Source organism: Rhineura floridana, chromosome 6 (assembly GCF_030035675.1).
Source record: "Rhineura floridana isolate rRhiFlo1 chromosome 6, rRhiFlo1.hap2, whole genome shotgun sequence".
Lineage (NCBI taxonomy): Eukaryota > Metazoa > Chordata > Lepidosauria > Squamata > Rhineuridae > Rhineura > Rhineura floridana.
In genome coordinates this window covers 124,049,365-124,077,034 of record NC_084485.1, presented here as the reverse complement: position 1 = coordinate 124,077,034, position 27,670 = coordinate 124,049,365, and the positions used below count along the sequence as shown (strand labels likewise).

Below are 27,670 nucleotides of genomic sequence, written 5' to 3'. Positions count from 1 at the left end.
CTTCCTTCTGGTAACCTTAATGAATTACACCAATTATTGGTTGAATAGTTGTGATTAAAAAGACCAATGATTCATAGAACTAGCATTCTACTTGCATATATCTAATTACTATTGAACTAAGGTAGTTATTAGAGAGAGAGATGTCTGCCATTGTATGTTTTTTTTTAATATATAAAGCATGTCTGGTGCTGAAGAGCACCAAATATATATTCTGCCAAAATAAAATAAGCACTGGACCCACCAGGAATATCCTTATATGTAAAGACCTAGGCTGTTGGAAGAAGGATAAGGAATAAGATTTTTCTATGGCATGCTAGTGTCGTCGGTGCAGGGAAAAATTGTTTTATGTTGGAGAGCATTCAGATTCTCCCACTCCCAAATTCTTTTTCTCCACCCAAGACTGTTGATTCAGAGGTGGTAAAAATGCATGTTCTCCAGTTATATACTGACAGTTCAGTCCATCCCTGTCCCACAGGATCTTGGAAAACATTCTCAAATCTTTTACATTGATTCAAGGGGACTTGTTATAACAAAGTTTGAGAATGCCTAGTAAAGTATTAGGCACAATTTAATTAGAAGGTTTTTGAGATGGATAGGCCTCTAACATCTATAGGACTACAAAAATAATTCTTCTATAGCCCTTCTGATCTGGAAGTTCTTGCAACAAAGCACTGAAAAAAAATCAAAATTAATAATGGGATTTGAGACCATAGCAAGTAACAAATACCATCCTGTGTGGGAGGAGAGAGGGAGGTTTATCTCAGAATGTAAGAAGTTTGTAATGGAAGCCCAAGCAGACAAGAAACATAATGTAAACTATGTCTCTATTGGGTCTCTGTTTGCAATAGCTTTTTTTCCACAATAAAGTTAATTTAAGAACATAATTTGGCAGCTTAACTCAGCAAGACACTAAGCTATGGCTACATTTAGACATCATGTTCTTCATCCTCCAAAGCACAGTCTGGAAGGACTGAGAGTGAGTGATAGGCTCAAGCACTCTCTCATTCCCTCTCCCAACTGGATTAATGGACCACTTCCTTGCTTCAAATCACACCACAGTGTGCTGTGACATCCAAACCAGCCAACAGTGATTTGAGCAAGCCCTTCAAATCAGGAAGAACTGATCTGGAAATTTGGTGGATTTGATATGTTGTCTGAATGCAACCTATGAATGTTCCTGAGTTGTGCACAATTAAGGATTTTAGCCCTCATCATGAAGTAACATTTTTCAAACACAGCAGAAGCAGTTGTGGTACTTACTGAGCAGCTTTTATCTGCATTCCTTTTCCAGTGCTTTTTCTCATATTTCTTTGCTTTAGTTGAATTCAAAGATGCGTAAGTTTGTTTTCGTGGGTTTACAGCTAGGATATTCTGTGGAGACAAGAAAGGTGGTTTTGATTTTTGATAAAAAGTTTTAAAAAATTAAAGATTCTTACTTAACAAAAGTACTAAATCACATCACTCTGCATCCAATATAGAAGAAACGTAGCTGTATAAAATATACTTGTGAATCAATCATATTATGCTTAAAAAATCATGCTTAAAAAATAAAGTTGCTGGGGGCGGGGCTTGGACACCTGAAAAATGGCAGCATAGAGTAGGAGCTCCTCGGCCTCTTTAAAAATTTATGCCCAAGAAAGAGAGAAAAAGGAACAATTCAATCCTCCCTTTGCTAAGCCCAAGGAGGAAATGATATCTGGAACTCAAAAAATGAAGAATAGGGGCTTAAACTTTATTTCAAAGCAACAGGATGGAAAGTAGCTTTGAGGCCTACAACAGAGAAAATGCCCTCAGAGGAAACAAATATGGTGCTTGCATCGAACAAGATCTCTGCAAGCCTGCAAACGGAGGGAGAGACAGAGACCACAAATGCAATAGCTGAAAGTTAGAGGAGAAATTGCTAGACAGTTCCACTTCTTTAAAGAGGAATTAATGACTAGCTGGACGGAAATATTAGAAAACAAGCTGGAAGAGTTGCAAACCTGATTAGATACAGTAGAAAACAAAATGACAGCAACTGAAGAAAAAATGGCAGAGCAGGAGGACAAAGTTGAGACACTTAAAAAAGCACGATTAGAAGCAAGACTCAAGCTGGAAGACCTGGAGAACAGAATAGACACCCCAACCTGCGTTTTCGTTATCTGGAACAAGAGGTGGAACAAGGAGACATCAAGAGGTTCTTAGTAAAATAGCTGACTTCCCCGCACCCAGACTTCCAACTGAAGGAAGAAGATTTAGAATGAGCACATAGAGTGTTGGGTCCAAGAAGAAAAGAAGGATCAAGAGACATAATAGCTTGTTTTTCTAAATACTCCGAAAACAGAAGAGCTGTTCTGTCATCTGAGAGATCTAGGCGAATTAACGTTTAAAGATACAGTGATATTAGCACTTGAGGATTTAGTGCCAGAAACTCTGCAGAGAAGGAGGAAATTGAGACTATATACACTGGTGCTGCAAAAAGCCGATTTAAAGTACTATTGGGGTTTCTCATTTAAGCTGATAGTTCCATACAAGGGAACTACACATACATCTACAACAACAACAGAAGTCACCAAGCTTCTAAAAATCCTACACCTGGACCCGCCAGAAGGACCGGGAACAGGAGTAGATAGAAGAAGAACTTAATGACAGCGTAGAGAGAGCTGGTGAAGAAGACGAATGGGAAGTAGTAAGCAGGAAGAAACCATACAGAGAACGGCAGGACAGACAACAGGGAGAAGCTCATTTCCACAACAACTCCACTCTGCAACCCAGCCTCAGAGATCTGTCTCAGGAAGCGTTAAGGAAGAACCAGCAACACAGAAGTTCATGTTGCCAAGCACATAATTAGTAAACTGTGAAACTATGATGTTCCAAGTATTAATAGGAAAGCACAAAAGGGGAGCAGGAAAAGAGGAAGGGAAGGGCCTTATAAATAACTTTATAGATAGAGGCTGGGAGGGTCTCCTGTTTTGCGTGGCAGATCTATGCATTAATAGATCAGATCGCCCATTTTTAGTTTTAATTCTTTCTTCTTAATTTTAAGGTTTCTGAAAATTTAGTTATAAGTTAGTAAGTAGTACCCTGGAGTAAATAATATTTTATTTGCTTATTAAGGAATTAAATAGGTGGCTCAACATAGTTACGTAACCGCAAGTGTTGCCACACCTCTGGTTAGAGGTAAGACGAAACTTTAGGTAATAGGTATGCTTTGTGTTGGGTTTGTAAATAGGGGGATTGGGGAAAGAAATCAGGGAGGGAAAAGGGAAGGAGTGGGGAGGGAGGGAAGAGAAGAACGGTAAGGAGTATAGAGTTTGAAAGGAATAATAGAACAGGAGGAGGAAAGGAACAAACAAATAATCTGTTGAGAGTGACATCATTGAACGTAAAAGGACTAGGAACCTCGATTAAATGCACTAGGCTGCAGAAAATGATAAGGGACATACAACCAAAAGTATTAATGTTACAGGAGACTCACAAAGCTAAATTAACAGATGGGTTTCTACATGATGAACAATGGGAACATAAATTCTTGGCTAAAGGATCTGGTAAAGCAAGAGGTGTAGCACTGCTCATTCACGAATCACTGAACTTTATGCACAGTAGAAAAGTTATAGATGTGAAGGGGAGGTGTGTTTTTGTAGAAGGAATCTTAGACTCTCAAATCACTATTACTTTGGTCTCCTTTTACGCCCCCAACAAAAACCAACTTGAATTTTTTCAAACTTTGCCCGGGAAACTGAATAAATTTACAAAAGCGCCTGTCATTCTGGGAGGGGACACCAATTTGAATATGCAAGGGTTTGACCCCCCCCAAAAAGGAAGAGGGATGGGAGAAGTGGGGGAACAACAACAAAAACAGATATGCAAGTTTTTACACAGTTTCACCAAAAAGGGCTTAACTAAGTGTGGGCAACAATTCATCCTGCAGACCATAATCATTCTTTCTACTTGAGGCCTCATGGATCATTTTCTAGATTAGATTTCATCATTGTTTCTGTTGCTTTATTAATAAGGTGTTGAGCCCCAGCTCTTCCAGGAGGATCAGGGAGGGGAGTCGGTCGAGTTCCAGCTTCCCCAGATAGAGCAGGGAGAGGAATCAGAAGTAGATGAGGTTTTCGAGGACATTACGGGAAGGGGTGCAGTCAACAATCTGCCAGTTCCCACGGACAGTCCTCCTGCCAAAACAGACCTCGTTCCACCTACAGGCACCCCAACAGAGCCGTTGGAGAATGACCTGGAGCATGCGCCAACTCCACCTCCCCAGGACTCCATGCCTGGCACTTCAAACGCTTCCCCACCTCCTGAAGCTGAGCCAGCACCTATCGAGCCTGTACTGTCAGATGAGGTACGTGCAACCACTTCTGTACTGGATCCTTGCCCCTCTTGGCTTATAAAAGCCAGCAGGGATGGAACAGCCAACTGGGCCAGGGAAGTGATCAATGCCTCTTTATGAGAGGGAGTGGTCTCTGGCTGTCTGAAAGAGGCAGTAGTGACACCACTCCTGAAAAAACCTTCCTTGGACCCAGAAAATCTTGATAGCTACAGACCAGTAGCGAATGTTCCATTCCTGGGCAAGATCTTGGAACGAGTGGTTGCTGGCCAGCTCCAGGCGCTATTGGATGAAACCGATTATCTAGATCCATTTCAATCGGGTTTTAGGCCCGGTTTCGGCACTGAGACAGCCTTGGTCGCCCTGTATGATGACCTGTGTCGGGAGAGGGATGGAGGAAGTGTAACTCTGTGGATTCTCGTTGATCTTTCTGCGGCTTTTGAAACCATCGACCATGGTATCCTTCTGGAGAGACTTGTGGAGTTGGGTGTTGGAGGTACTGCTTTGCAGTGGTTCCGCTCCTACTTGACGGCTCGTCTCCAGAAGGTAGTGCTTGGGGAACATTGCTCGACGCCGTGGGTTCTCCAATATGGAGTCCCACAGGGGTCAGTTCTGTCCCCCATGCTTTTTAACATCTACATGAAGCCGCTTGGTGCGGTCATCAGGAGCTTTGGAGTGCGTTGTCATCAGTATGCTGATGACACGCAGCTCTACTTCTCCTTTTCATCTTCTTCAGGTGAGGCTGTCAATGTGCTGAACCATTGCCTGGCTGCGATAATGGACTGGATGAGAGCTAATAAACTGAGGCTCAATCCAGACAAGACTGAGATGCTGTTGGTGGGTGGTTTCTCTGATCAGTTGGTGGATATTCATCCCGTTCTAGATGGGGTTACACTCCTCCTGAAAGAGCAGATTCGTAGTCTGGGAATACTTTTAGATCCTTTTCTGTCACTTGAGGCTCAAGTAGCCTCAGTAGCACGAAATGCGTTCTACCAGCTTCGGTTGGTAGCCCAGCTACGTCCCTATTTGGACAGAGACGATCTCACCTCAATTGTTCACGCTCTGGTAACCTCCCGATTGGACTACTGCAATGTGCTCTACGTGGGGCTGCCTTTGAAGACAGTCCGGAAGCTACAGCTGGTGCAAAATGCAGCGGCCAGACTAATAACGAGGACCAGGCAGTCCAAACACATAACACCTGTTCTGGCCCGCTTGCACTGGCTACCTATATGCTTCCGGGCCAGATTCAAAGTGCTGGTTTTAACTTATAAAGCCTTATACGGCGCGGGACCACAATACCTATTGGAACGCCTCTCCCGATATGAACCTGCTCGTACACTGCGCTCAACATCGAAGGCCCTCCTCCGGGCTCTGACCCATAGGGAAGCTCGGAGGATGGTAACAAGAACTAGGGCCTTCTCAGTGGTGGCCCCCGAACTGTGGAACAGTCTTCCCAAAGAGATACGAATGGCGCCGACGCTGCTATCTTTCCGGCGCCAAGTTAAAACCTTCCTATTTTATCAGGCATTTTAATTTTTTCTATATATGTTTTTAATCTGGTTTTAGATTGTGGATTTCTATATATATCTGTTTTGTATTGTTTATGTGATTTTATTGTATTCATTCATATTTGTTGTACACCGCCCAGAGAGCTATGCTAGTGGGGCGGTATAAAAATTCAATAAATAAATAAATAAATAAATAAATGAGCAGGCGGAAGCTCGCCTCCCCTCGCCCCACGCGAGACACCATGAGAAGTGGGTCGGCCAGAAGGTGGAACTTCAGAGAAGTCAGAGATTACGAGCGAAGACATTTCCTACTTAAAGCGGCGCCCCGGTCAACTTTCTTCACACGCTGCAAAGTATGCCTAGGTAGCTTAGTTAGGGACAGTAGTGAGTTAGCATAGTCAAGTCTATGAAGCGCACTGCTTTCGATGTAACCGTTACTCTAATAAAACAAGAATTAATTCCAGTCTCACCTCTGTCTCGTGTCTCGCACTCTGGGCAGGACAGAAAGGTACAAAGAGCTGAAGCAGGATTAAAGTAGCAGATCACGCTCCAATAAATGTAGATCTTGCTAGTTTTATACCCAGATCATACACATCACAGTGGAGATTAAATCCCAATCTGCTCTCCTCCCTTCAAACTCAAATTAAGATACTGGAAGGGTTGGACAATTATTTCAAAGAAAATGAAGCAGAAGAAATTGGGGAGGAGAGCAGATGGGAGGCTGTGAAAGCAGTGAATGATAAGGGGGATATGTATACAAGAGCGGAGTTTTTTTTTAAAAAAAATGTAGGAATCAACAGAAAGGCTAGCTGGAAAAAGAATTACAAACTTTAACTCTATAAAAAGACAGGCTCACAACAAGTAAGACAACAGGTGGAGTGCAAAAGGACAGAGGTGAATGTGGCAGATATAGATAATACAAGGGTCAATATGTTGTACTGTAAGCAAAGATATTATGAATATGATGGAAAAGGATCCAGATTACTAGCAAGCAGGGTCAAACAAAGAAGGACCAGAAATATGATCACAGCATTAAAAGTGGGAACTCAGAACCAATTAATCAAAGATGATAAAACTAATTGGAGAGGAATTAGCTACGTTTTATGAAAATCTGTACTAGAACAAAGATTTAGACTTGCAACAACTAAGGGAATACCAATTGGGAATTTTCATGCCTACACTATATGTCTCAGAGAGAGAAAGTCTTGATGAGCCGATTTCAGAAGAAGATGTTAAAGCAACAATTAAGGCACTCAAAGTAAATAAAGCACCTGGCCCTCATGGGTTCATGGGAAATTTCTATAAACTATATAAAGATACCTTGACCCCACATCTTACAAGGCTATTTAATACAATTCTGACAAGCGCTCATATGCCCCCCCACATGGACTACTTCACATATAACCTTGTTACTGAAACCAGGCAAGACACCAATCTCCCCAGCCTCATATAGGCCAATACCACTTTTAAATACGGATTACAAAATCTTTGCATCTGTCATGGCAAATCCTTTAAAACTGGTCATCTCTAAATTAGTTCATTCAGACCAGTATGGATTTATTCCAGGTAGATACATAGCAGATCCGGTAAAACGTTTGTTTAGTATAATGCAATTGAGTAAAATAAATGATTCCTCATTGGCTTTAGATATTTACAAGGCCTTTGATAGCACAAACTGGAACTTTTTATTAAAATCAGAGACTTTTAAATTTAGCCCTAAATTTACCAAAGTTATGGAAAACATATATACACAATCAACAACTACAATAAAATTTAATGGAACCAAATCAAGGCAGATACAGGTTAAAGCAGGTACTAAACAAGGGTGCCCGCTGTCATCTCTATTATTTACCCTAGTGATGGAATTTTTAGCCAACAACTTAGAATAGGGAGATTCATAGAGTTCAAGTGGAGAAGGAAGAGCACTTAAGTTTATATGCGGATAGTATCATACTCATGGAAACAAATCCAATGGAATCCTTAACACATATTCAAAAAAATTACAAATGTCTGGGGAGGTAACAGCATTAACAATACATTTTAAAAAATCAGACCTCCTTTGTATCAATATACCTCCAAATCACCAACTACATCTCTCCCAGAAATTGGGAGTTCTGCTAGTACAAACCTTATTTAGATACTTAGGGTACAGGTATCCCCAAACTTGAAAAAAATCACACGAAATAAACTATGTTCCTATATGGAAATGTATACAAAAAGATATTTCAGTATGGAGTAAACTGAAGTGGTATCTTTCCAGCAGTATAACACAAGTAAAGATGAAGTTACTTCTGAAATTTACATATTTGTTATATGTTTTGCCCACTCAAGTAACAAAGAGTAAGATAATATTTTGGCAAAAAAAATTAGAACAATTTATATATGCTTTAAAAAAACCAAAAATCTTAGGTACAGAAGGAACGAGGAGGTAAGAGGGAGAATCCTAATTTACTTTTATACTATGAGGCTTATCAGATTAGGCATATGATTTCATTTTTAGATCTTAATATAGAAAGACACTGGGTCCAAATTGAAAGATACCTACTATGTCATAGTAACTCTAAAAGGCTAACATGTATTAAAAAAAGAAGTAAAAAGCATAAAAATAGAACATATGACTCCAATATTGGTAATATGGAAATACAGAAAGGAGCTGTTTTTACCAGCACTTTCCCCCTTGGTTCCTCTCTGTAACCATCCAGATTTCTATAAGAAAGAAAGATTAATAGATGACAAAGAGTTAGTTAAAAATGGTATTTTCAGATTAAATGATTTTTATGTGAATAACAACCCCATACCTCAAGATACCTGTCACAGGAAGTTGAGGAATAAGGGCATTTCCTGGTTGGCATGTTATCAAATCAGTACAGTTATAAGGAAAAATTACATTGTAACTCAAGGAACAAAAGAACTAACTCAAGGAGAAAAATTAATACTGAATGCAGGCAATACTGAAAAAGGTCTATTCTCCTCTTTATGTAAGTTTTTATTGCGAAAGGATATGGGCTGTAACCAAACACTTAATGAAATATGGGAAACCGAACTGAGTTGCAAAATTGAAAATGTGATCTAGATGGGCATGTGGTTAAAATTCCCATTTAAATTAGTGGTCTCATCTTTCAGGGCAATGGTTTTAAAAATTGTTCAAAAATGATACATGACTCCAGCACATTTAGCACAAATTACAAAATCGGGGGAACCCTCTTGCTGGCGTGAATGTGGGGAATGTGCCTCGTGTATGCATATGTGATGGGCATGTGATAAAGTAGCCAAGTTTTGGTCTCTCATACATATAGAAATTCAAAGAATAATTGGACAAAAAATAATCCTTACAGCAGAACTGGATTTATTAAACCTTTTTACAGAGGAAAATCAGAATTTACATTATAAAAAATTGATTGGCTTCTTGTCGGTGGCTGCCAGAATAGTAATTGCACAGGTCTGGAAAACTCTGGAAGGTCTCACGTTGGACAGACGGCATCGAAAGGTGTGGGAAATTGCCCTATTAGAAAAACTGATTATCAAATTAAGATTAGCAAAAGAGGAAAAACAAAGTGGCTTTCGATCGAAGAGGACTGGTGGCCCTTCATGCTCTTCTCTTCAAAGGATTAGAGAATGTATCAAGTACCAACTCCCTTTAAAAGACTATGGCTAACTTAATGTACTCTTTGGACTCTATAACTATGTAACTCAATGGAAATAAAAGACGTATGGTAGGGTGGGAAGAGAGGAGATTTATGCAAGGGGGAATGGGGTTGAGGTAGTATCATTTAGATTGTTAATGGAATATATATGTTTTTAAAAACTTCTAAATAAAAAAAAAACCAAAAAAATAAAGTTGCTTAGTCTTCCCTCGTAAAGACTCTATGAATTTGGATAAGATTTAGAAATAATAATTGTGTTTTAAATTTGTATGTTTGTTTTTTATGTTTTTAGTTACTGTAAACCGCCCACAGAGCTTCGACTAGGCGGCAGTATACAAGTACAATAAATAAATAAAGTGGCTTGCTTTAATAAATTTAATAAATTTAGATTTCCTCCTACATATTATTCAACTGCAATGATTTCCTGTTAAGATCTTCTCTCAATCTAAATGTTGGCTTTCAAAACCAGATGGTTTTGTAACACTCTGCTATAGTTTCAATGCTGTATCACTTCTATACCCCTGGAACAGGCTGCTCAAGTGTAAATGAATGAAGTCATTCTTGCAATACTATGTAGGCTTACTCAGAAATAAGCCCCACAGAGATCAATGGGACTTACTCCCAGACAAAGGTGTATACAATTGTATCCTTAATTTCCTTGCAATTGTTCCTATTAAAGAAACTTGCTACAGGGAAAAAGTCATCATGGTAGTCAGTTGCAGCAAACGCAACAAAGAGCCTTGTGGCACCTTATAGTCTTCTGTTAGCCTTCAAGATGCCATAAGACTCCTGTTTCTATAGCAATCTGTTTGTTTTTTAAAAAATAGTATTTTTAAAAATTGAGCAATCTGCAATGACATTCAAAACTTATACCTCATGCATGAAATTTTGGTGTTAATTGGAGATGTGTTGCTGCCCCCACATCCATGGTTACTCCCATGCCATTAATGACTACATGTGGTTAGTCATAGGCTGTTATCCAGCCAGAGCTCTCAGAAATCTAGCTGCAACAGAAGTGGCTCACCCAGTGGGGCAGAGGCACAACACTAGCTTCCTAGCAGTGGCATTACTGTAGCTTACCAGAGGGAGGGGCAACACGACAGGGGACATCAGGGCTGTGTGGTCACAATGGTAGGAGCACACAAGCCTGACTTCCCTGCTGCCTCTTGGTAGGTAAACCTCACTAAGGAGCAAATTTGATCAATGGGGTGCCATAACTGAAAAGGCCCTGTCTCCAGTCACCACCTTGATCCACTTTTGAAGGCAGCAGGACTTGGAGAAGGGCCCCAGATGCTGATCCAAAAGTCCTTCATGTACCATGTTCGCTGGCTGTTTGGGACTTTATATGTCAAAACCAGAACTTTGAATTTTAGTCAGCAATGGACTGGAAGCCAGCACAGCTCTTTCAAAGCCAATGAGATGTTCCACATGTTCAGTCCCAGTAAGTTACCATGCTGCCATAAGATAGCTCCATGTACAACACATTGCATTATTCTAAATGTAACGTTACTAGTGTATGGATAACTGTGGCTACTCTCTCACTCACACACTCAAATATTGTTTAAAAAAACAATCAGATATTTAAAAAATAACTTTTTAGAACATAAAGAATTATTCCAACTGCAAAAAAATATTTTACTAAAGAACTCCAGATCCCGATGTCCCTCAGGTGTTTTATAGATCACTGTGCCAGATCACATGAAGGCTCCTCCTCTCAATTAAAAATATTAGTCCTGGCTACCATGTCAGAAATGACCAGCTTTTGTTCCTTGACAACCTTACACATATTCAGTGGCAGTCTTTCCTTTATAAGTGCTGCAGAAGTCCTGGTCTGGAAAGTGAGGAGGATTTTTTTAAATGGCAGCTCCACCAATTCAGGCAAGATGAGCTGTCAAGAATCTTGTGGTGGTACAGCAGCCTGTATAATTTTACAGTGAAAATGGGGATCACATTTTTAAATCTTTTTTTCCTTGTGCAGAAGTCTCTACAAATAGAGAACTAACGCAGCAAAAAGTAACTGGACTAGAACCTGATGTGCTAGCCTTCTACTTGGGGAAGTTGTTACATGGAGGAGCATTCAAAAAATGGTACCACTACCCCATACACACCTGTAACCTGAAGTAGTATAATCCCCTCTACCATTTCAAGATTCTACTACCTCATACCTTATCTGAAGAACAAACTTTAGTCACTATTTATAAGATTTATAAATTGCTTAATCAGAAAGGAACAAGATCATACAGATAAAGCAGCAGGATTTAATCCCTGCTCATCATGTTGGACTACAACCTGGGAGACCAGGGTTCAAATCCCCACACAGCCAGGAAGCTCATTGGGTGACCTTGGGCCAGTCACTGCCTCTCAGCCTCAGAGGAAAGCAATGGTAAACCCCCTCTGAATACCGCTTACCATGAAAGCCCTATTTATAGGGTCACCATAAGTCGGGATTGACTTGAAGGCAGTCCATTTCCATTTTCATCAGCTGAGCAGGGACTGAAGCCCTGCGGAAAAGCACCCTTTAAAGTAGCTTGGCTCATGAAAGCTACTTCAAAAAGGCTTTTGCCAAAGCTCTAAGACACCTCCTATGCTCCCATTTGCTCAAATGGGAGTGCTTCTTGGCAATCACTCGTGACCGAGTTAAGATTGTCTTCCAAAATATAGGCTTTAACAATGGATCTGTCTGAATCTATATCCACCGCCGATGTACCAGACCATGACTAGGGGCTTCTGGATTTCAAAGTCCTGCCCCCATTGCCATTTGCCAATCGCCATGGGACTTTTGTTATGGAAGACGCCTGTGCATGAATTTGTTTTATGTGGGGAGATCGGCACACCATGATCAACACACAAGCTTGACAGAAAAAGTCTTTGATCCAATGGCATGGGTACCATGACGATTGGAAGTCTTATCTGCTGCAGCCTTCATCCGCCTTCACAGCCATTGTAACATACACATTGTTATCCTCCGCCTGTTCTGCCGTTGAGGACTTTCTTGGATCATTCTTTGTCTGGTTCCTCTCCCTTGACCTTACCGCCATGGGTGACCCTTACGGGAGTACATGACTCCCGACGGCATCGCTCACAGGGTTCACTGGAACATGCAAGCCCACTCACCACTACAAGGTGACAATCCAGCGAGGGGTGATGATCCAGCGAGGGGTGATGATCCAGCGAGGGGAATGGGTGTGCAGGGGCTGTCTTAAAGCCTTTTGCAAGTTTCTCCCCTCCCCCTTTATGTCCTTGCTCTCGGAGGCATAAAAAGGAAGTGTGGGGATACTTGGAAGAGGATTCTGCAAGTTTCCCCCCTTTTCCTTTAAGTCCCCAATCTCAGACACAAGGGATTTTGACAGATGGGTGGCCTCACTCACTTGTCAAACTTGGCCTGCAAGGCAGACCCCTGGTCTAAGACAATACAGCGAGTACACCTGCCTCATATCAATAGGCAGGGAGTTCCAAAGCACAGGTTCTGCCACACTAAAAGATCAACTCCTCACAAATGCAGAACAGACATTATGTGGCACTTGCAAAGTGCAAGTTCCACAGATTGATGCAGTCAAATAGCCCTTACTGGGCAAGGCAATCCCTTAAGTAAACTGGCCCCAAGCCATTAAAGGCATTATATACCAATGGTAAAACCTTGAACTTGGCCCAATAACAAATTGGCAGATCTTTGAACACAGGTGTAGTATGCCACCAGACTCTCACTCCTGTCACTGGCACGATTGTACCTGCCCTGCTCTACCTGCTGGACTTTTGATGCACAATGCATTTAGGGATATATATAGAAGCTACAGGCAAACAACACTGACAATTAATACTACCATTATTTAGTATTTGTTTTCAAAGTCACTCATAGACATTATTTCTGTAACCCCACCAGGCAGGCCATTGCAGGGAGAGGGTGAGGGTGAGGGTAGATGCTAAAGCACAGTGGCTTGCCTAAAGCTACCAAATGAGCATTACATGGCATGATCTGGGAAATGCTCCATTTTATTTTGATCACTACATTACTGCAGATATGAAGATATACAAAGCAGTAAAAGTAGTAGAAAACATGTCCTGTGACGACAAGGAGCTTCCTGGATACATGGCATTAGAAGAGTAGCGATTATTCAGAACCCCAGTGGGATCAGTTTCTTGGTGTCCCAACAGGCATTGCAGTAGCAAACTATCTGCTGTGTAGGAAACTGAGTACAACAACTTTAAAGTAAAGGTGGGAGATGTTTTCTTCTCAAAATTTTTTTCATCCAGCTGTTCCTTTTGGTGAAGCTCCGAGACCACAAGCAATTCTTCCTGGAGAAGGGAGGGGGAAGCTTGAAGATAAGCCACTTTGGGGACAAGCACACAAACAGCCAGGTCAGGTCAGTTCACCCCTCCTGCTTACCTTTACCCATGTTGCATTTTAAGTTGTCCCAGCTCCACCTCATACATGTTCTGCACAATATGAGTTATGTTGTGCCATTGTAATGTCTCATTTGGACCACAGAGATAGTATTCCTTGTGTTTAGTGGAAGTGCAATTTTAAAAAAGCAGAAGCCTCCAGAACTTCTGATGAACCCAGATGTGCGGCCAGCTGCTAAAGTACACAGGAGGAATCTAGGGGCTGGTCTTACAGCCTATTTTTATAGAAGCTAAAATGCACAGGTTTCTATCTTGTATAAATGTTTAATATAGCAATGCTAAACAGACAATGTACTAGAAATCTCTCCACAGCCTTTGAACTGAATAATATATTCCTAATATCATACCATAACAGATGCAATCCATTGGGCATGACACCATATGATTTAAAATAAATAAAAAAACACTTGGAAGAAATCCCGTGTTTGCTACTCTTGGAATTCTGTATCAACTAAGGCTGCTCCAAGTGGAACAGTTGCTCAAATCCAATAAGAATTCACAGTACAGCATATTCCAAAAATAATGTTGCAAGAGTTTGGCATATCATACCACCAGCTTCCACTGGAGATTAAAGGGCTGAGGAGAGACAATCAGACAAAGGCTTGTATCCAGTTATAACCATACTGTATCCATTGAAATTAATGGACATGATTAACTTAGGTCTATTAATTTCAGTGGCTCTACTCTTGAGTAGAACTGTGAGAACAGAAATGTTTGTCTAGATAAGTCTTTGGCCTGATCCAGAGGACCTATTCTTATGAACACATCATTACAAAACAAAACAAAAACAGCTTGCCTACTTTTCCTATGAAAAGGACCACCTCACTAAAAGAGTCCCATGTGAAAACTGAAACCCATGAAAATTTAGTTCTAGCCTAGACTTGTGGATCCAAGTAAATTACATTTTCTTTCAGGAGAACCTCAGGATTAGAAATAGTTCACATGCTTATTTTCAAAAACTCAAATTATTTGCATCCCTCAAACACACTTTTCTTAGCATTAAAAAAAAAACAGCCTTAGTTGGATATAATATTAAGTCTCAATTGCAATCACAGTCTCCCTCATCTTTCTACTACATTTTTAAAAGGATAAAGCTCTCCCAAAATGTTGCCTCTCTTCTACCTTATAGTGGTATAGCTACCTCATGATAGCTTTATAGTTTCAGATTGATCCTCTCTATATTGTAAAATGTTTTGTATGCTTTTGTGCGTATCATCAGACGTGATAGCCCTGTGAAGCAGAATTCCATTAAGTCACATGAGATATTACAAAAATACTATCTTGACACTGTGACACATTTTATGGAAAGCAGCTCCAATTAAAACTTTGAGAAGTCAAACAAAAAACCTGGAAAAGATTCCCTGGCAGAAGATGATAGCTTTCTCCAATCATCCTAAGCATCTGACTCTGGAATCAGCAGAGTTTCATAATTTTCTCATTCTGCATCCTGACTCGTTCTGGGTGCCTTTCAAGAGAAAACAATGGTTAATTAAAAGGGAAAAACCTGAAGGCCATTCTATAAGAACAGTCTATTTAAGACCAAGGAAACTGTCTACATGTAGCTGAGTAGAAAATGTCCCATAACTTACAATAAAATCCTCTGGAAGTCTACTCAGAAGTAAGTCCTAGTGAATTCAGTAGGACCTAATCCCAGATAAGTGGGTCTGGGATTGCATCCAATGGTTATGTGCATCCCAAATTCTGCAGATGCACCACAGAAGCAGTTGCACAATTCAACTTCTTAAGAACCTGGTTTTAAAAAGTACCCCAACATTCTAGTTTGTATGGTTGCAAAGGTATGCTGGAAGCATGTTAAGAAATGCCTGGTAAAAGCTCAGAAACCAGATCAGTTTCACCACTAGACATTTAGTATTTAGAAGACAGGACATGTCTGGTCTCCTCCAACAGAAACAGAAAACAGTAAATCCTTGTCTTTCAAATTTGTACAGGTTAAATAACCCACATTCAATGGCATACCCACATAGTGCTGGATTATCTTGGTGCAGTACACACACATATCATGTAAAAATGGAAGGGTACTATTTTATTACTTTCAGAAACCATTTTTAAATACCTGCAGAAACTTACATGGACTTTAAGTTTGGGTAGCCAGTGTCCAAATCTACTTCATTTAGAACAATTGAAAACATATTGGCTATGACTCAGTATAGCATCTTGCAAATTTTAGAAAGCAGCAGATTGCATACCATCTTGCAAATTTTAAAATGCAGTCCCAGAATATTCCCTGATCAAACTGAAGCTGATAAAAGTATACCTTCAGTACAGATGTGAAGTGAGAACTTCTCAACTCAACTGGTGATATTTTCATTTGACAAGGGAGGAGGTGATAAATGCAAGTTTGACATAGTGGATCAAAACATTTAAGCAGCAGTCACAAATAGAATTTAAAAAGCAGATATAAGCCCCAATTAGAAAATTAGTCACATTTAAGTCGTGTTGAAATTAAAAGGACTTAATTTTCCAACTAACATCCTTCATTGAATTCACTGGGCCTTGAACAAATTAACTTTTCTAGATTTACCACGATCCTACTTTTGCCTTAGAAATTAAAGTCAAAATGGAATACATAGCTAGAATATGAAGTCACCAAACATAATATAGATTCCCACAACTTATTAAACATTTCTGTTTATTTCAAGTATCACTTTTGATGTCTAGAACATGCCAATATGACATATATTTCATTCTGTCGTATGGAATTTGCTAGTATCAATTGGCATCTGATTAACTTAGAACCCAAAAATACTCATGTGTGCATACACAACTTATGAAGCTATTGTCAATGTAATTCTATATATATCTACTCAGAAGTAAGTCCCACTGAGTTTCATGGGCAGTACTCCCATATCAATGGGTATACTGGTATAGGACTACAGCAACCTATCCATTCACTGGTCTTGTTTGTTAATTAAAGTGCATGTTGTTGGTCAGCATCCTACATGGATCTGTAGCGGATAGTGAGAAATAGGTATCAAAGTCATCTGCTTTATTTGAGCTTCACATTAATCTTCTGATCAGATAACTACCATTTGAACACACCATTAAGATGTAAGCTTATGAATGTTTTGCATTGGCAAGTCAGATGGCACATAATGCAGGATCCGCACTGCTATACCAGAGTTTTAAGGTAAGGCTTATATGACTTACTAGTGTTAACACCGCAGTATATTTAAACCATTAGACTTTTTCCAGGAAAACTGGAAGAAATACAACAGCCAGTGGAGGGAGGGGTGGAGGAGAGAGAGACAGAAAGTGCAGCGATTCCAGTCTGTTTACTTTGTGCAGGACATTTCGGCAGCTGTGCAATTCCACTGGAAACAAAGCCCTATGAGAAGAGAGTGAAGAACTGGGCATGTTTAGCCTGGAGAAGAGAAGACTGAGGGGGGATATGATAGCATTCTTCAAGTACATGAAAGGTTGCCATACAGAGGAGGGCCAGGATCTCTTCTCGATCATCCCAGAGTGCAAGACACGGAATAATGGGCTCAAGTTGCAGGAAGCCAGATTTCGACTGAACTTCAGGTAAAACTTCCTAACTGTTAGGGCAGTATGACAATGGAACCAATTGCCTAGGGAGGTGATGGGCTCCCCAACACTGGAGGCATTCAAGAGGCAGCCGGACAGCCATCTGTTGGGAAAGCTTTGATTTGGATTCCTGCACCAAGCAGGGGGTTGGACTTAATGGCATTATAGGCCTCTTCCAACTCAACTATCCTATGATTAGACAAAAAAAGAGAGGATTGCAATCACAATCCACTCCCCTGCCTGCAGGAAAGGATGATATCCTCTCACTTTGAACAGTTGCCTGCTGTACCATTTCCTTAATTCTTCCTGCATAAAAGATTTCTGGGTCCCAAGCTTCTGTGTCATGCAGCAGCAGTGGTCAAGGGTGGACTTTGGGGCAGATGTCCAGGGTCCCATGTGAGCGAGTGAGAGAATGAGCAGAAAAGCTTCCAAATACCATCACTTACCTATTTTGAAGTAGGTGCAGTAATGCAAACATTCCCATCTAAAACATGGGCCACCAACCTTTCTAGGCTTGTGGGCACATTTGGATTATGGGGCAAGTGCCATGTGCACCACATCAGTTCTCTCCCTCAGATTATCCCCCACAAACACTAAAAGAGAGAGAGAAAGTGCACACACACTCCCTTTCCAAAGGACCTGGGTAAGCCATTACTCTGACTCTTGAAAAGAACATAGAGCTGAAAGAGGATTTGGAAAACAATATCATCACCACCTCATGGCCAAGCAAGAAGTGAATGGGGAGGCTCAGGGGCTTCATGGGCACCAGGGAAGATCTCAAAGGGCCACTGCACCCACAAATGCCAAGTTGGCAACTCTTGATCTAAAAAGACCAAGACCGTGGTACAGAATTTGAAATTACCAAACTACAAGATTGTGTAGCAGATAAGGGTTGTGGAGTCTCCCTACTTTTGCAGGATGATTTATTCACTCCCTCCCCTGCTAAAGGAAGAGGCCTCAGTGAGCGATGCAACTGCTAAGCAACAAATAATAGGCATTGCCCAGTCCCTATTACAGTGTTGTGCACCTCATGAGTTTTTTAATGTTACTAATGCTACATTGTTTCTGTTAAATCAATGTCTTCAAGAATGCAAGTGTACACAGCTTCCCGTGGATATACTTTCAAAATAAGAGGCTGTGCTATTCTAGGTGACACCATTCATTCATCTATTCATTCAATATATATTCTGCCCTTCATCCTGAAGGAGCCCAGAGTGGCAACAGCCCCAACTAGACTAATGTTATCTACACCAACTAGCATCTGCTCTTACTCATATCTAGGTATCTAGGGTTTTTTTAATGGAGATGCTAGGGAATGATCATGGAGCCTTCTACATGGAAAAAGCAGGTGCTCCAACACTGAACTAATGTCTCTCTTAGAGTGGCCAGTTATGCATCACCCCCCAAAAAATGACACAAATTTGCATAAGATGTGCACAATGGTAGCTCATATGTACAGGCGTAAATTGAAAGATAATGTAACTTAAATGGAAGACATCTCTCCAAAGGGGGCATGGGGAGACTGTGACTAGGTGACCTATGTCTCTGTTCCGTCTACTCTCCAGGTGCTAACTGGTTATTTCTTTAATTATTGCATTTACATCCCACCTTTTCTCAAAGAAACTTGACATACATGTCTCTCCTCATCCTCCTTTTATCTTCACAACAATCCTGTGTAGTAGGTAAGGCTGAGAGAAAAGTCACCCAGTGAGCTTCATCTCTGAGTGTAGATTTGAACCCTGGCCTCCTGAGTCCTAGTCAGACACTCATATTACTATACCACACTGGCTCTCACAGCTGATGGGCAAGTTCAAAACCATAAAAAGAACCTTTTATGGTTCTTTGCCTTTAAACTGGATTTGGGCCAAGCAGCTTTTCAAACAGAGGATGCTGTCAAATAGGGGACTGTCTTCTGACAACTCTCCAAAACACATGGCCACCCTAGTCCCTCTCCAATATTCAACAGCACCTTATTCAAACACATCTCCAGTCTGCCTCATCCCAAGGGTTAAAGCGGACAAGTATACTTTGAAAAATGCATATAAATATAACCATAAAATACATTTAAATCTCAACCACCTCCTGGCTATCAAAAGTCAACTGAGAAGAAGGGAGGAAGAAGAAAAGTTATTTGGCCTCACAGGAAGTAGAACAGTCATGACAAGAAATGCAGCACATCTTGCTTTAATAGGTCAGGGGTCACCAACATGGTGTCCATGGGTGCAATGGTGCCCTTGATGGCTTCCTATGGTGCCCTCAAAGCCTCTGAGCCACCGCCTCACTTCCCCCTTGGCTGTGAGGATCATTACCTTTTTTCCCTTGAAAAGCACATTGAGCTGAAGGAAGAAGTTCGCCTAATAACGCTCTTTCCCACTTCCTCTTTCAGCTCCATGCACTTTTCAAGCCTCAGATTAATCGTATTAGATTGGATTTATACCCAGATTCCTTGGGGAAATGATGTATGCCTGTTCCACACTTCCTCTGTTTCTCTCTCTGGAGGATGGGGGACTGATCCAGGGGAGAGAAGTGCCCAAAGACAGTGGTGCCCACAGCACTCGCTCAAAAAACCAGTTGTGCGCACCGGCCTAAAAACTTTAGCAAACCCTGCAAGGTATTTGATGCAAAAATGTCTAGAAATGATGCCTTCTAGAACTGCTGAGTCAACCTGTGCACCCTGTCTCCCCAATCAAGCAAACATATGTGACTACAAAGCACAACATCACCTTGGAAGTACTTTACTAAATGTGACTGTGTAAAGTACTTTAAACAAGACCTAAGCCCACTGAACTCTTTGGTTTGACACTGAACTGATGATATCTGGCAGGGCAACATACCTCATTATAAATAATTGGTTTCATAAAGTGTATCTGATTTATGGAACTGCACATTAAGAATGGGGGGGGATCAAGTAGGGTTAATAGGACAAATTTTGCTAAGGTAAGCATGAACAGGAGTTCTCAGTGGCCTGCTCTATGGATGAACTCCACATCCTGCATTCAAAAATTCAATTTAGTGTCTCCAGTAAAAGAGATCAGTTTCAATGCATTTTAATTTATTCCCAGTATACTGCTAAATGATAACTAACACCATTACTAATGCATTACCCACAAAATATTTATTTTCAGTTAATTTCATTAAACATTTCAATGCCTCTTAATATTATACTCACTTGATAAAGACAAGTTGCTTACACTTAAAAATTCTAATCCACTTCACAGAGAACCATTCGTCTCACAGGCACCATTCTGTCTGGCCCAATCCAGTGTGATTATGCAGAACATTACAAATGAACAGAAGTGCCAAAGCAGAGTGAAGACATGACTTTGCCTTCAAGCTGCCCAAATCATTATGATTCAGATCAGTACTAGTCACTTGGCAGCAGCCATTGGATTCCCAGTTCAGTGCTTCTGTGTCAAAGGCATAGAGTGGCATGGAAGAGGTAACAAGGAGGAAGTGTGGAAGACAGGTTGGAGGCAAAGACAGCATTGAGATTCCTCCATTTGCTGAATGTATAGTTCAGCCTTGAGCCTACCTATACATTTCAGAATAATCTCATGGCACAGTCCTATTGAAACTGAACCCCTTCAGACTGTTCATAGGGGACTGCACATGTGCATGTTTGAAGACTCCCCTGCTTTCAGTGAAAGCTGTGCATTCAGTGTTGTGGGCCAAAGCCGGTTGAATTCCCTCCCAACTGAGATTAGACAGGCACCCTCCTTCAGGTGCATGACTAAGACTTCCTTGTTCCAGTGGGCATTTTAAATGCAGTGTGTGGTTTTATGGTTATTTAGTTATTTTATGTACAGCTTGTTTTTATCGCTTAGAAATGCAAATCAGTAATTGGCATATAAAGGTTTTAAATAAAATAACTAATTTACAAGTCTCTCTGAATGACAGGTGGGACATTAAGGAGAAACACAAGTATCTGTTCTGCCTGGTGTTCTATTATTCAGGGCTGTAGAGTCAGTGTCGGAGTCGGAAGCAATTTGGGTGGAGTCGGAGTCAGTAGAAATGTACCGACTCCGGCTTCAAAATAAATTTTGATTGACACATTTTTAAAAATATAAATTCAAAATGTCAAAGAAGCTTCCCATGAAGTCAGCTGTAGTTGTGCATTTCACCATAACTCAAGATGGAAAACATTTTGTGTGTCAGTGTATGACACAGGGCCCAGATGAAGACAAATGCTGTGATGTCAAGATTAGCGCATACTCAGGCAGCAATAAACATGCTCCTATGAGAGCTTCCAATTTAAAAAGAAATTTACAGCCCTTTACAGGGCTGTGGAGTTGGAAGCAATTTTGGGTGGAGTCGGACAGTAAAAAATAGAGGAGTCGGAGTCGAGGCATACCGACTCCACAGCCCTGCTAATATTTGCAAGCTTCGTGCAGGGAAGCATTCACACATGCCACTGCCCACCAACAGTCTAAAATGAAAGAGGGCTATATTATGGGGTTACTCTAAAAGTATAGACTGGCATGGAATTGACAGCAAGACCAAAAGGAAGAACAGAACAGAACTTTAAAGGATAAGACACATACCTACACAGAGGATAAGAAGAACAAGGGATGCTAATGGAAAGTGCTAAGACTTTTTCAAAATATCACAAGTCATAAACATTCACTCTAAGCAAATTATTGGTCTAATTGTAGGCATAATAATTACTCATCAAATGTAAAAGGTTTGGCATAGGCAAACTGCTTCACTGAACATTTATCTTTTATGTGTGTGTGTTCCATGAATATGGGCAGGAAGTTTGATAACATGAAGACACATCTAATTAACTTCCTTTTGACTGATTTGATAGCTTACCTTACAATCTGGGATTGAGGAAAAAAATTCAACCAAAATATTGGAGGGTGGGAGTTGACTTTACCCAGCAGTATGTGCCTTGGCATGCAAGTCATCTCAAGCTATTTAGGCTGTAATTGCCTTCAGCAGAGCACCTGTTGGCTGATTCTGAACACCATGCTCAGAAATTGCCAACCTCTGTATTTTTTCAGGGGCCACCCTAGTGTGAGGATGGAAGTGTGTGTGTTTTTAAAAAAAAATATTTTTTAAATATAACAAAACAAACAGAACAGTGGGAGACAAAAACAAGACTACCTTAACATCATACTGAAAATCGGCAAAAGTATACCAAAAATGCACATTTTTCTGCACCTAGAAGTGTGTTTTGCCACACAAACCAACCCCCTTGGGGGGCTCTACAATAAAATTGGCATCATCTGGCAACAAGGGCTACACATTTATAAGGTTAACACTGTGATACATAGCCAGGCCACAGCATACAAAATCCAAAGAGAAACATTACAGCTCAGGCTTTTGCACCATTTGGAAACACTGCATTGGGAAAACTCCTAGGTAAACTGGGAGAAATCAGCTTGCTGTTGGTTAGACTAAGTGGCCATTCACTCTCTTAATCTCAGTTTAATGACAACAAAGTGATAAGAATTAGAGCTGCATAAATCTTATTTAAGTATTTTATCATGTCCCTTCTTAATGCCAAATATTCTTTATCTCGCTTTGGGCAAGACTTAAACCCATTCTTTACCAATTCTTGTTCTCTGTGGCAAAGCCTTAACCCAACAACATGCTTTTTCCCCTCAGAAGGGAGTGTAGGCAAGGGATCATTAGGAAGTGGGCACGTCTTTTGCTCCTTGATTAGGGCACCTGAACGTAAATGCACCACCAGTAGCCAGACAGTTCTTTCATTAGAAGCAAGGCTGAATCAAGTAAAGGGAAACTGCAGCTTACATCCAGTGTAATACAGTAACAAACTGCAATGGCTTAGGGCAAAATCTAAGATATTTTCCATATAGTTTAGCTTTGGAATTATTTTAAACACGCCAGTGCCAAATGGGGATTATCCTGTCCATGCATTTCAGTTTCTTTTTTAAAGCACATAATATTTCAACAGGGTTAGAATCAATAAAATTGATATGTACTCCTTTCCTTTCCTTTGGGCTACATTACCTAGGAGCTCGACCTGCCTAATATCCAAACAGCCATGAGATTAAAGGTCCTGTCCTGGAAAAGGTTATGAATGTTTATTCAAACCCCAAATAGACTCAGATGGTCATGCATTAGTTGGCGAAAAGTTAATAGTCTACAGATTTCAATCGGAGGACAAATTAGTACTGACATTACTGCTGCTTCTAAGTTTAATCAGCAACAAATTTAGTGAAGTTATTATTTGTCCACAACTACTGCAGCTTTTTAGAAGGCGATTTTTTATGACTAGCACTGTAAGCCCCATCAACTGACTGGGCCCCCAGAGGAGTGCAAAGTGGCATTATGCTGACATTCCATACCAATCTGTCAGGTTTGGCCATCAGCATGAACCATCCTTACAATGCCAGCCACAGGCCCCATCCCAAGTTCATATATACCTATACAATTACCCAGAGGTGTTACGGAGATGGTGGATGACCCTATATGCAGGCTTTTCAACTCAAAGAGCCACTGCTAGACTACAACTTGCGTGAGAGAGAATAAGAGGATGTTTCCAGGGGATTGCAGGCAATGCTCACAAAGCCTTACTTTCTATGGCATTGTTGCAAAGGTAAACATGTATCCAGTAGTTCTGGGTCCACAAATTGACTGCGTAAAAATCACACTCTTTTGAATTCTGCTCCAAGATCATTTCACTTGCCAAACTGCTTGCTATGCCCAATCCTGGGCAGCCACTGCAAGTCAGTCTACACAGTACTGAGTTAGATGGACCAACGGACTGGCTCAGTATTAAGCAGCTTCCTATGTTTTTATGTTCCTAACTTAACATGATTTTGGACTAATATTTTAAGGAAGCCAGGCCAACCTTTCTCCATAGTGCAAAACTATGAGACAGAGTAATGCTATTGTGCACTGCAGTACATATGCAGCACCCTTTGCTCTGCTCATGCCATTGTATGGTTTCGCCTTTAAAGGTAAAGGTAAAGGTGTCCCCGCACTTGTAGTGCGAGTCGTTTCCGACTCTTAGGGTGACGTCTTGCAACATTTACTAGGCAGATCATATATATATGGGGGGGGGATTGCCAGTTCCATCCCCGGCCTTTCTTTACCCCCCAGCATATGCCGGGTACTCATTTTACCGACCAGATGGATGGAAGGCTGAGTGGACCTCAACCCCATTTACCAGAGATTCGACTTCCTCCTTTCATTGGAACCGAACTCCGGCCATGAGCAGAGCTTCGCAGTTGTGCAAGCAGGAATGTAGGCCTGGCTATGTGATTTATTCATTCAGAAGCACTTATAAACTACTTAATACTAAAAAAAAAAAACACAACCTCACAGCCAAGTCTACCAAGGGCCCTACTGTACCTGTACAGAAGCACCAAAATCACTCACATTTGTGCCAGTACTGACACCCATAATGCCAGTTAGCCATGCACGCTTAATAAATGCATGGCCATTAATGAGTGTCCAGGACTTGTTTTCCTCCCTCACTTTGGTCATCAACACTCCACTTTCACCCTGGGCTCCTTCCGGGAGGAAGGGCGGGATATAAATTTAATAAATAAATAAGAGTAATTCACTCTTTCCAGTCTCACAGAAGTTTCAACAGCCTTTGGCAGTCAAAGGTATCCAAGACGGAGGTAAGACAGGCTGATAGCTAAGGTCTCTTTTTCTTCCTCATCTTTGAGGAAAGAGGAAAAAAGTTATTAACAACCACTGGTGTTAAGAACATTGCTACACAAAGCAAACAGGCTGGATTATTTTCTTTCCTCTTCCCCACGTAGAGACAAGGAACTTCTGACAACTTCAGTGTGGGCAAGCAAAACAAATAAAAAAATTCTGCTTTTTACCCAACTGAAATGTGTTCATTTTAGATGGATTAGAGGAGGCAGCAGAGGGCACAGACAACACAGCCAGAGCGAGGAGCTTACTGCACAGCTACAGCCTTGGAATGAGGGTACCAGCTCTCTCGCTAGGTGAGAAATCCCTGGCTTCTCATTGGTCCAAATATTTGCCCTCCTGACTCTCTGAGCCCGTAAAAAAAGGTCACTAGAGAACAGAGTCAGTTTCAACTCCACTCTGATGTATAACAGACCTGGACGCAAGTCAAGTAAGTCAGGGCAAAGCTGGGTGTTTTACATCCTTTTATTTAAGGTCTATTACTATAGAACCTCAACTCATTTTTTTTTCTCATTTTATGTATCCTCACCCCTTGGATGTTATTAAACCTGTCCTCTTTTATTTTAAAGTGCTTCTCTGGGTTTACACTCACTCTTCCTACAAGCCAAGTGGCTGGCATGTCAAAACCAGTGGGTAAGAGGCAAAGACCTCTCTCAGGGCAACAGGATAGTGGCAGTATCTTGATGCTGTATACAACAGGGAGGATTATAAAAGGTTTCATTACAGTGGCGATAGCCACTAACGTAGATGGCTAGAAAAGGGGATCAGAAATTAATGCAGAATCTGTCTGCTATTGACTAGTAGTCACGATGTCTATAAGAAATCCCCATGTTCTGAGGCAGAACCACCAACAACAACAACTTAATCTATTAGTTGCTTGACTAATCTATTAGTTGAGCTCCTTTGGGAGGAAGGGTAGGATATAAATTTAACAAACAATAAAATAAAAAGTCTCCAAGCAACTTACAAAATGTTAAAGCATAAAATAAAATTTTAACGCATAAAGCAATGGGGGGGGTGAATCAATGCATTACACTAAAAGCTATACAATGACCTATAAAGCAAACCCAATAAAATAGCATCAAAAACATACCATCAATACATAGCAAAGTTATCCTAAGCCATCAAATGCCTAGGAGAAGAGATAAGCTTTTACCTGGCACTGGAAGGATGTTAATGATAAGAACATAAGAGCCTGCTGGATCAGGCCAGTGGCCCATCTAGTCCAGCATCCTGTTCTCACAGTGGACAACCAGGTGCCTGGGGGAAGCCCGCAAGCAGGACCTGAGTGCAAGAACACTGTCCCCTCCTGAGGCTTCCGGCAACTGGTTTTCAGAAGCATGCTGCCTCTGACTAGGGTGGCACAGCACAGCCATCATGGCTAGTAGCCATTGATAGCCCTGTCCTCCATGTATTTGTCTAATCTTCTTTTAAAGCCATCCAAGCTGGTGGCCATTACTGCATCTTGTGGGAGCAAATTCCATAGTTTAACTATGCACTGAGTAAAGAAGTACTTCCTTTTGTCTGTCCTGAATCTTCCAACATTCAGCTTCTTCATCATCATCATCATCACTGGGTTTATTGTCAGACTACAGGTCATCACAACATATGTAAAACACAATATAACAAAGTTAAAATCAGCTACAAGCAAAGGGATAAAACAAACTATAGACAAACGATTAAAAAAGCTAAGAATATATATTTAAAATTCTTTAGATTCCAAATCAAGCAGAAACTTTGCTCTGAGCTTTTGGGCCGCCAGGGCAAAGTGAGCTACCCAATAAGTTAACCAATAATTAGTATCGGCTAAAAGGAAATGGATGATCTGAGCTGCACTGTCATGTCCTTGATGGATAATTAAACTATTAAGGAACTTGATTCTTGGGTGATCATAGAGAGGGCAATCTAATAAGTAATGAGGGAGGTCTTCTAGTTTACCAGAGTGACAAATACATAGTCGCTGTTCCTTTGGGATCTGGAGGTAGCGACCGGATAGGAAAGCGCTTGGCATTGTTTGAAACCTTAAGGCTGTAAAGGCAAAACGTAGATGGGTCGGTAAAGGAACCGAGAGATAGTTCGCCCTTATATGGTCTACTTTATACAGCCTAAACCAGGACGAAAACTTAGAATTATTAATTGTCATTCTATCCATCCACTCACAAAAGCGTTTTATCTGTTCTTGAATTTTTGCTTTGCTCAATGGTAGAGATGGCTGAAAAGGGATGTGGTAATGTGAGAGGATGGCCTGGAGTTTTGAGTTCCAGTCATGATCCTTACCAATCACATTAGAACAAGCCTTCGCCAAGATCTTTGAAGAAGAATTTATTGAGAGAGTCCAGTATGTTAGCAATGATTCGTGAATCCGGGCGCTAACCGGGGAAAGGCCCACTTCAGCTCTTAAAAAAGCAGCTTCTTTGAATGTCCACGAGTTCTAGTATTATGAGAGAGGGAGAAGAACTTTTCTCTATCCACTTTCTCAATGCCATGCATAATTGTATACACTTTTATCATGTCTCCTCTGACCTGCCTTTTCTCTAAACTAAAAAGCCCCAAATGCTGCAACCTTTCCTCGTAAGGGAGTCGCTCCATCCCCTTGAGCATTCTGGTTGCCCTCTTCTGAA

General features: G+C 40.9%; 1 protein-coding gene across 9 annotated transcripts in view; it reads right to left on the bottom strand.

Moving 5' to 3' along the window:
* DPYD (dihydropyrimidine dehydrogenase) overlaps nucleotides 1–27,670 on the bottom strand; it is an 829,935-nt gene that overhangs the window by 781,440 nt on the left and 20,825 nt on the right. For all 9 annotated transcript variants that reach the window (XM_061633715.1, XM_061633709.1, XM_061633711.1 and 6 more), the window contains exon 2: nucleotides 1,261–1,371. In XM_061633715.1, coding sequence (XP_061489699.1) covers nucleotides 1,261–1,371 — 111 coding nt within the window. The remainder of the gene's footprint in view (nucleotides 1–1,260; nucleotides 1,372–27,670) is intronic.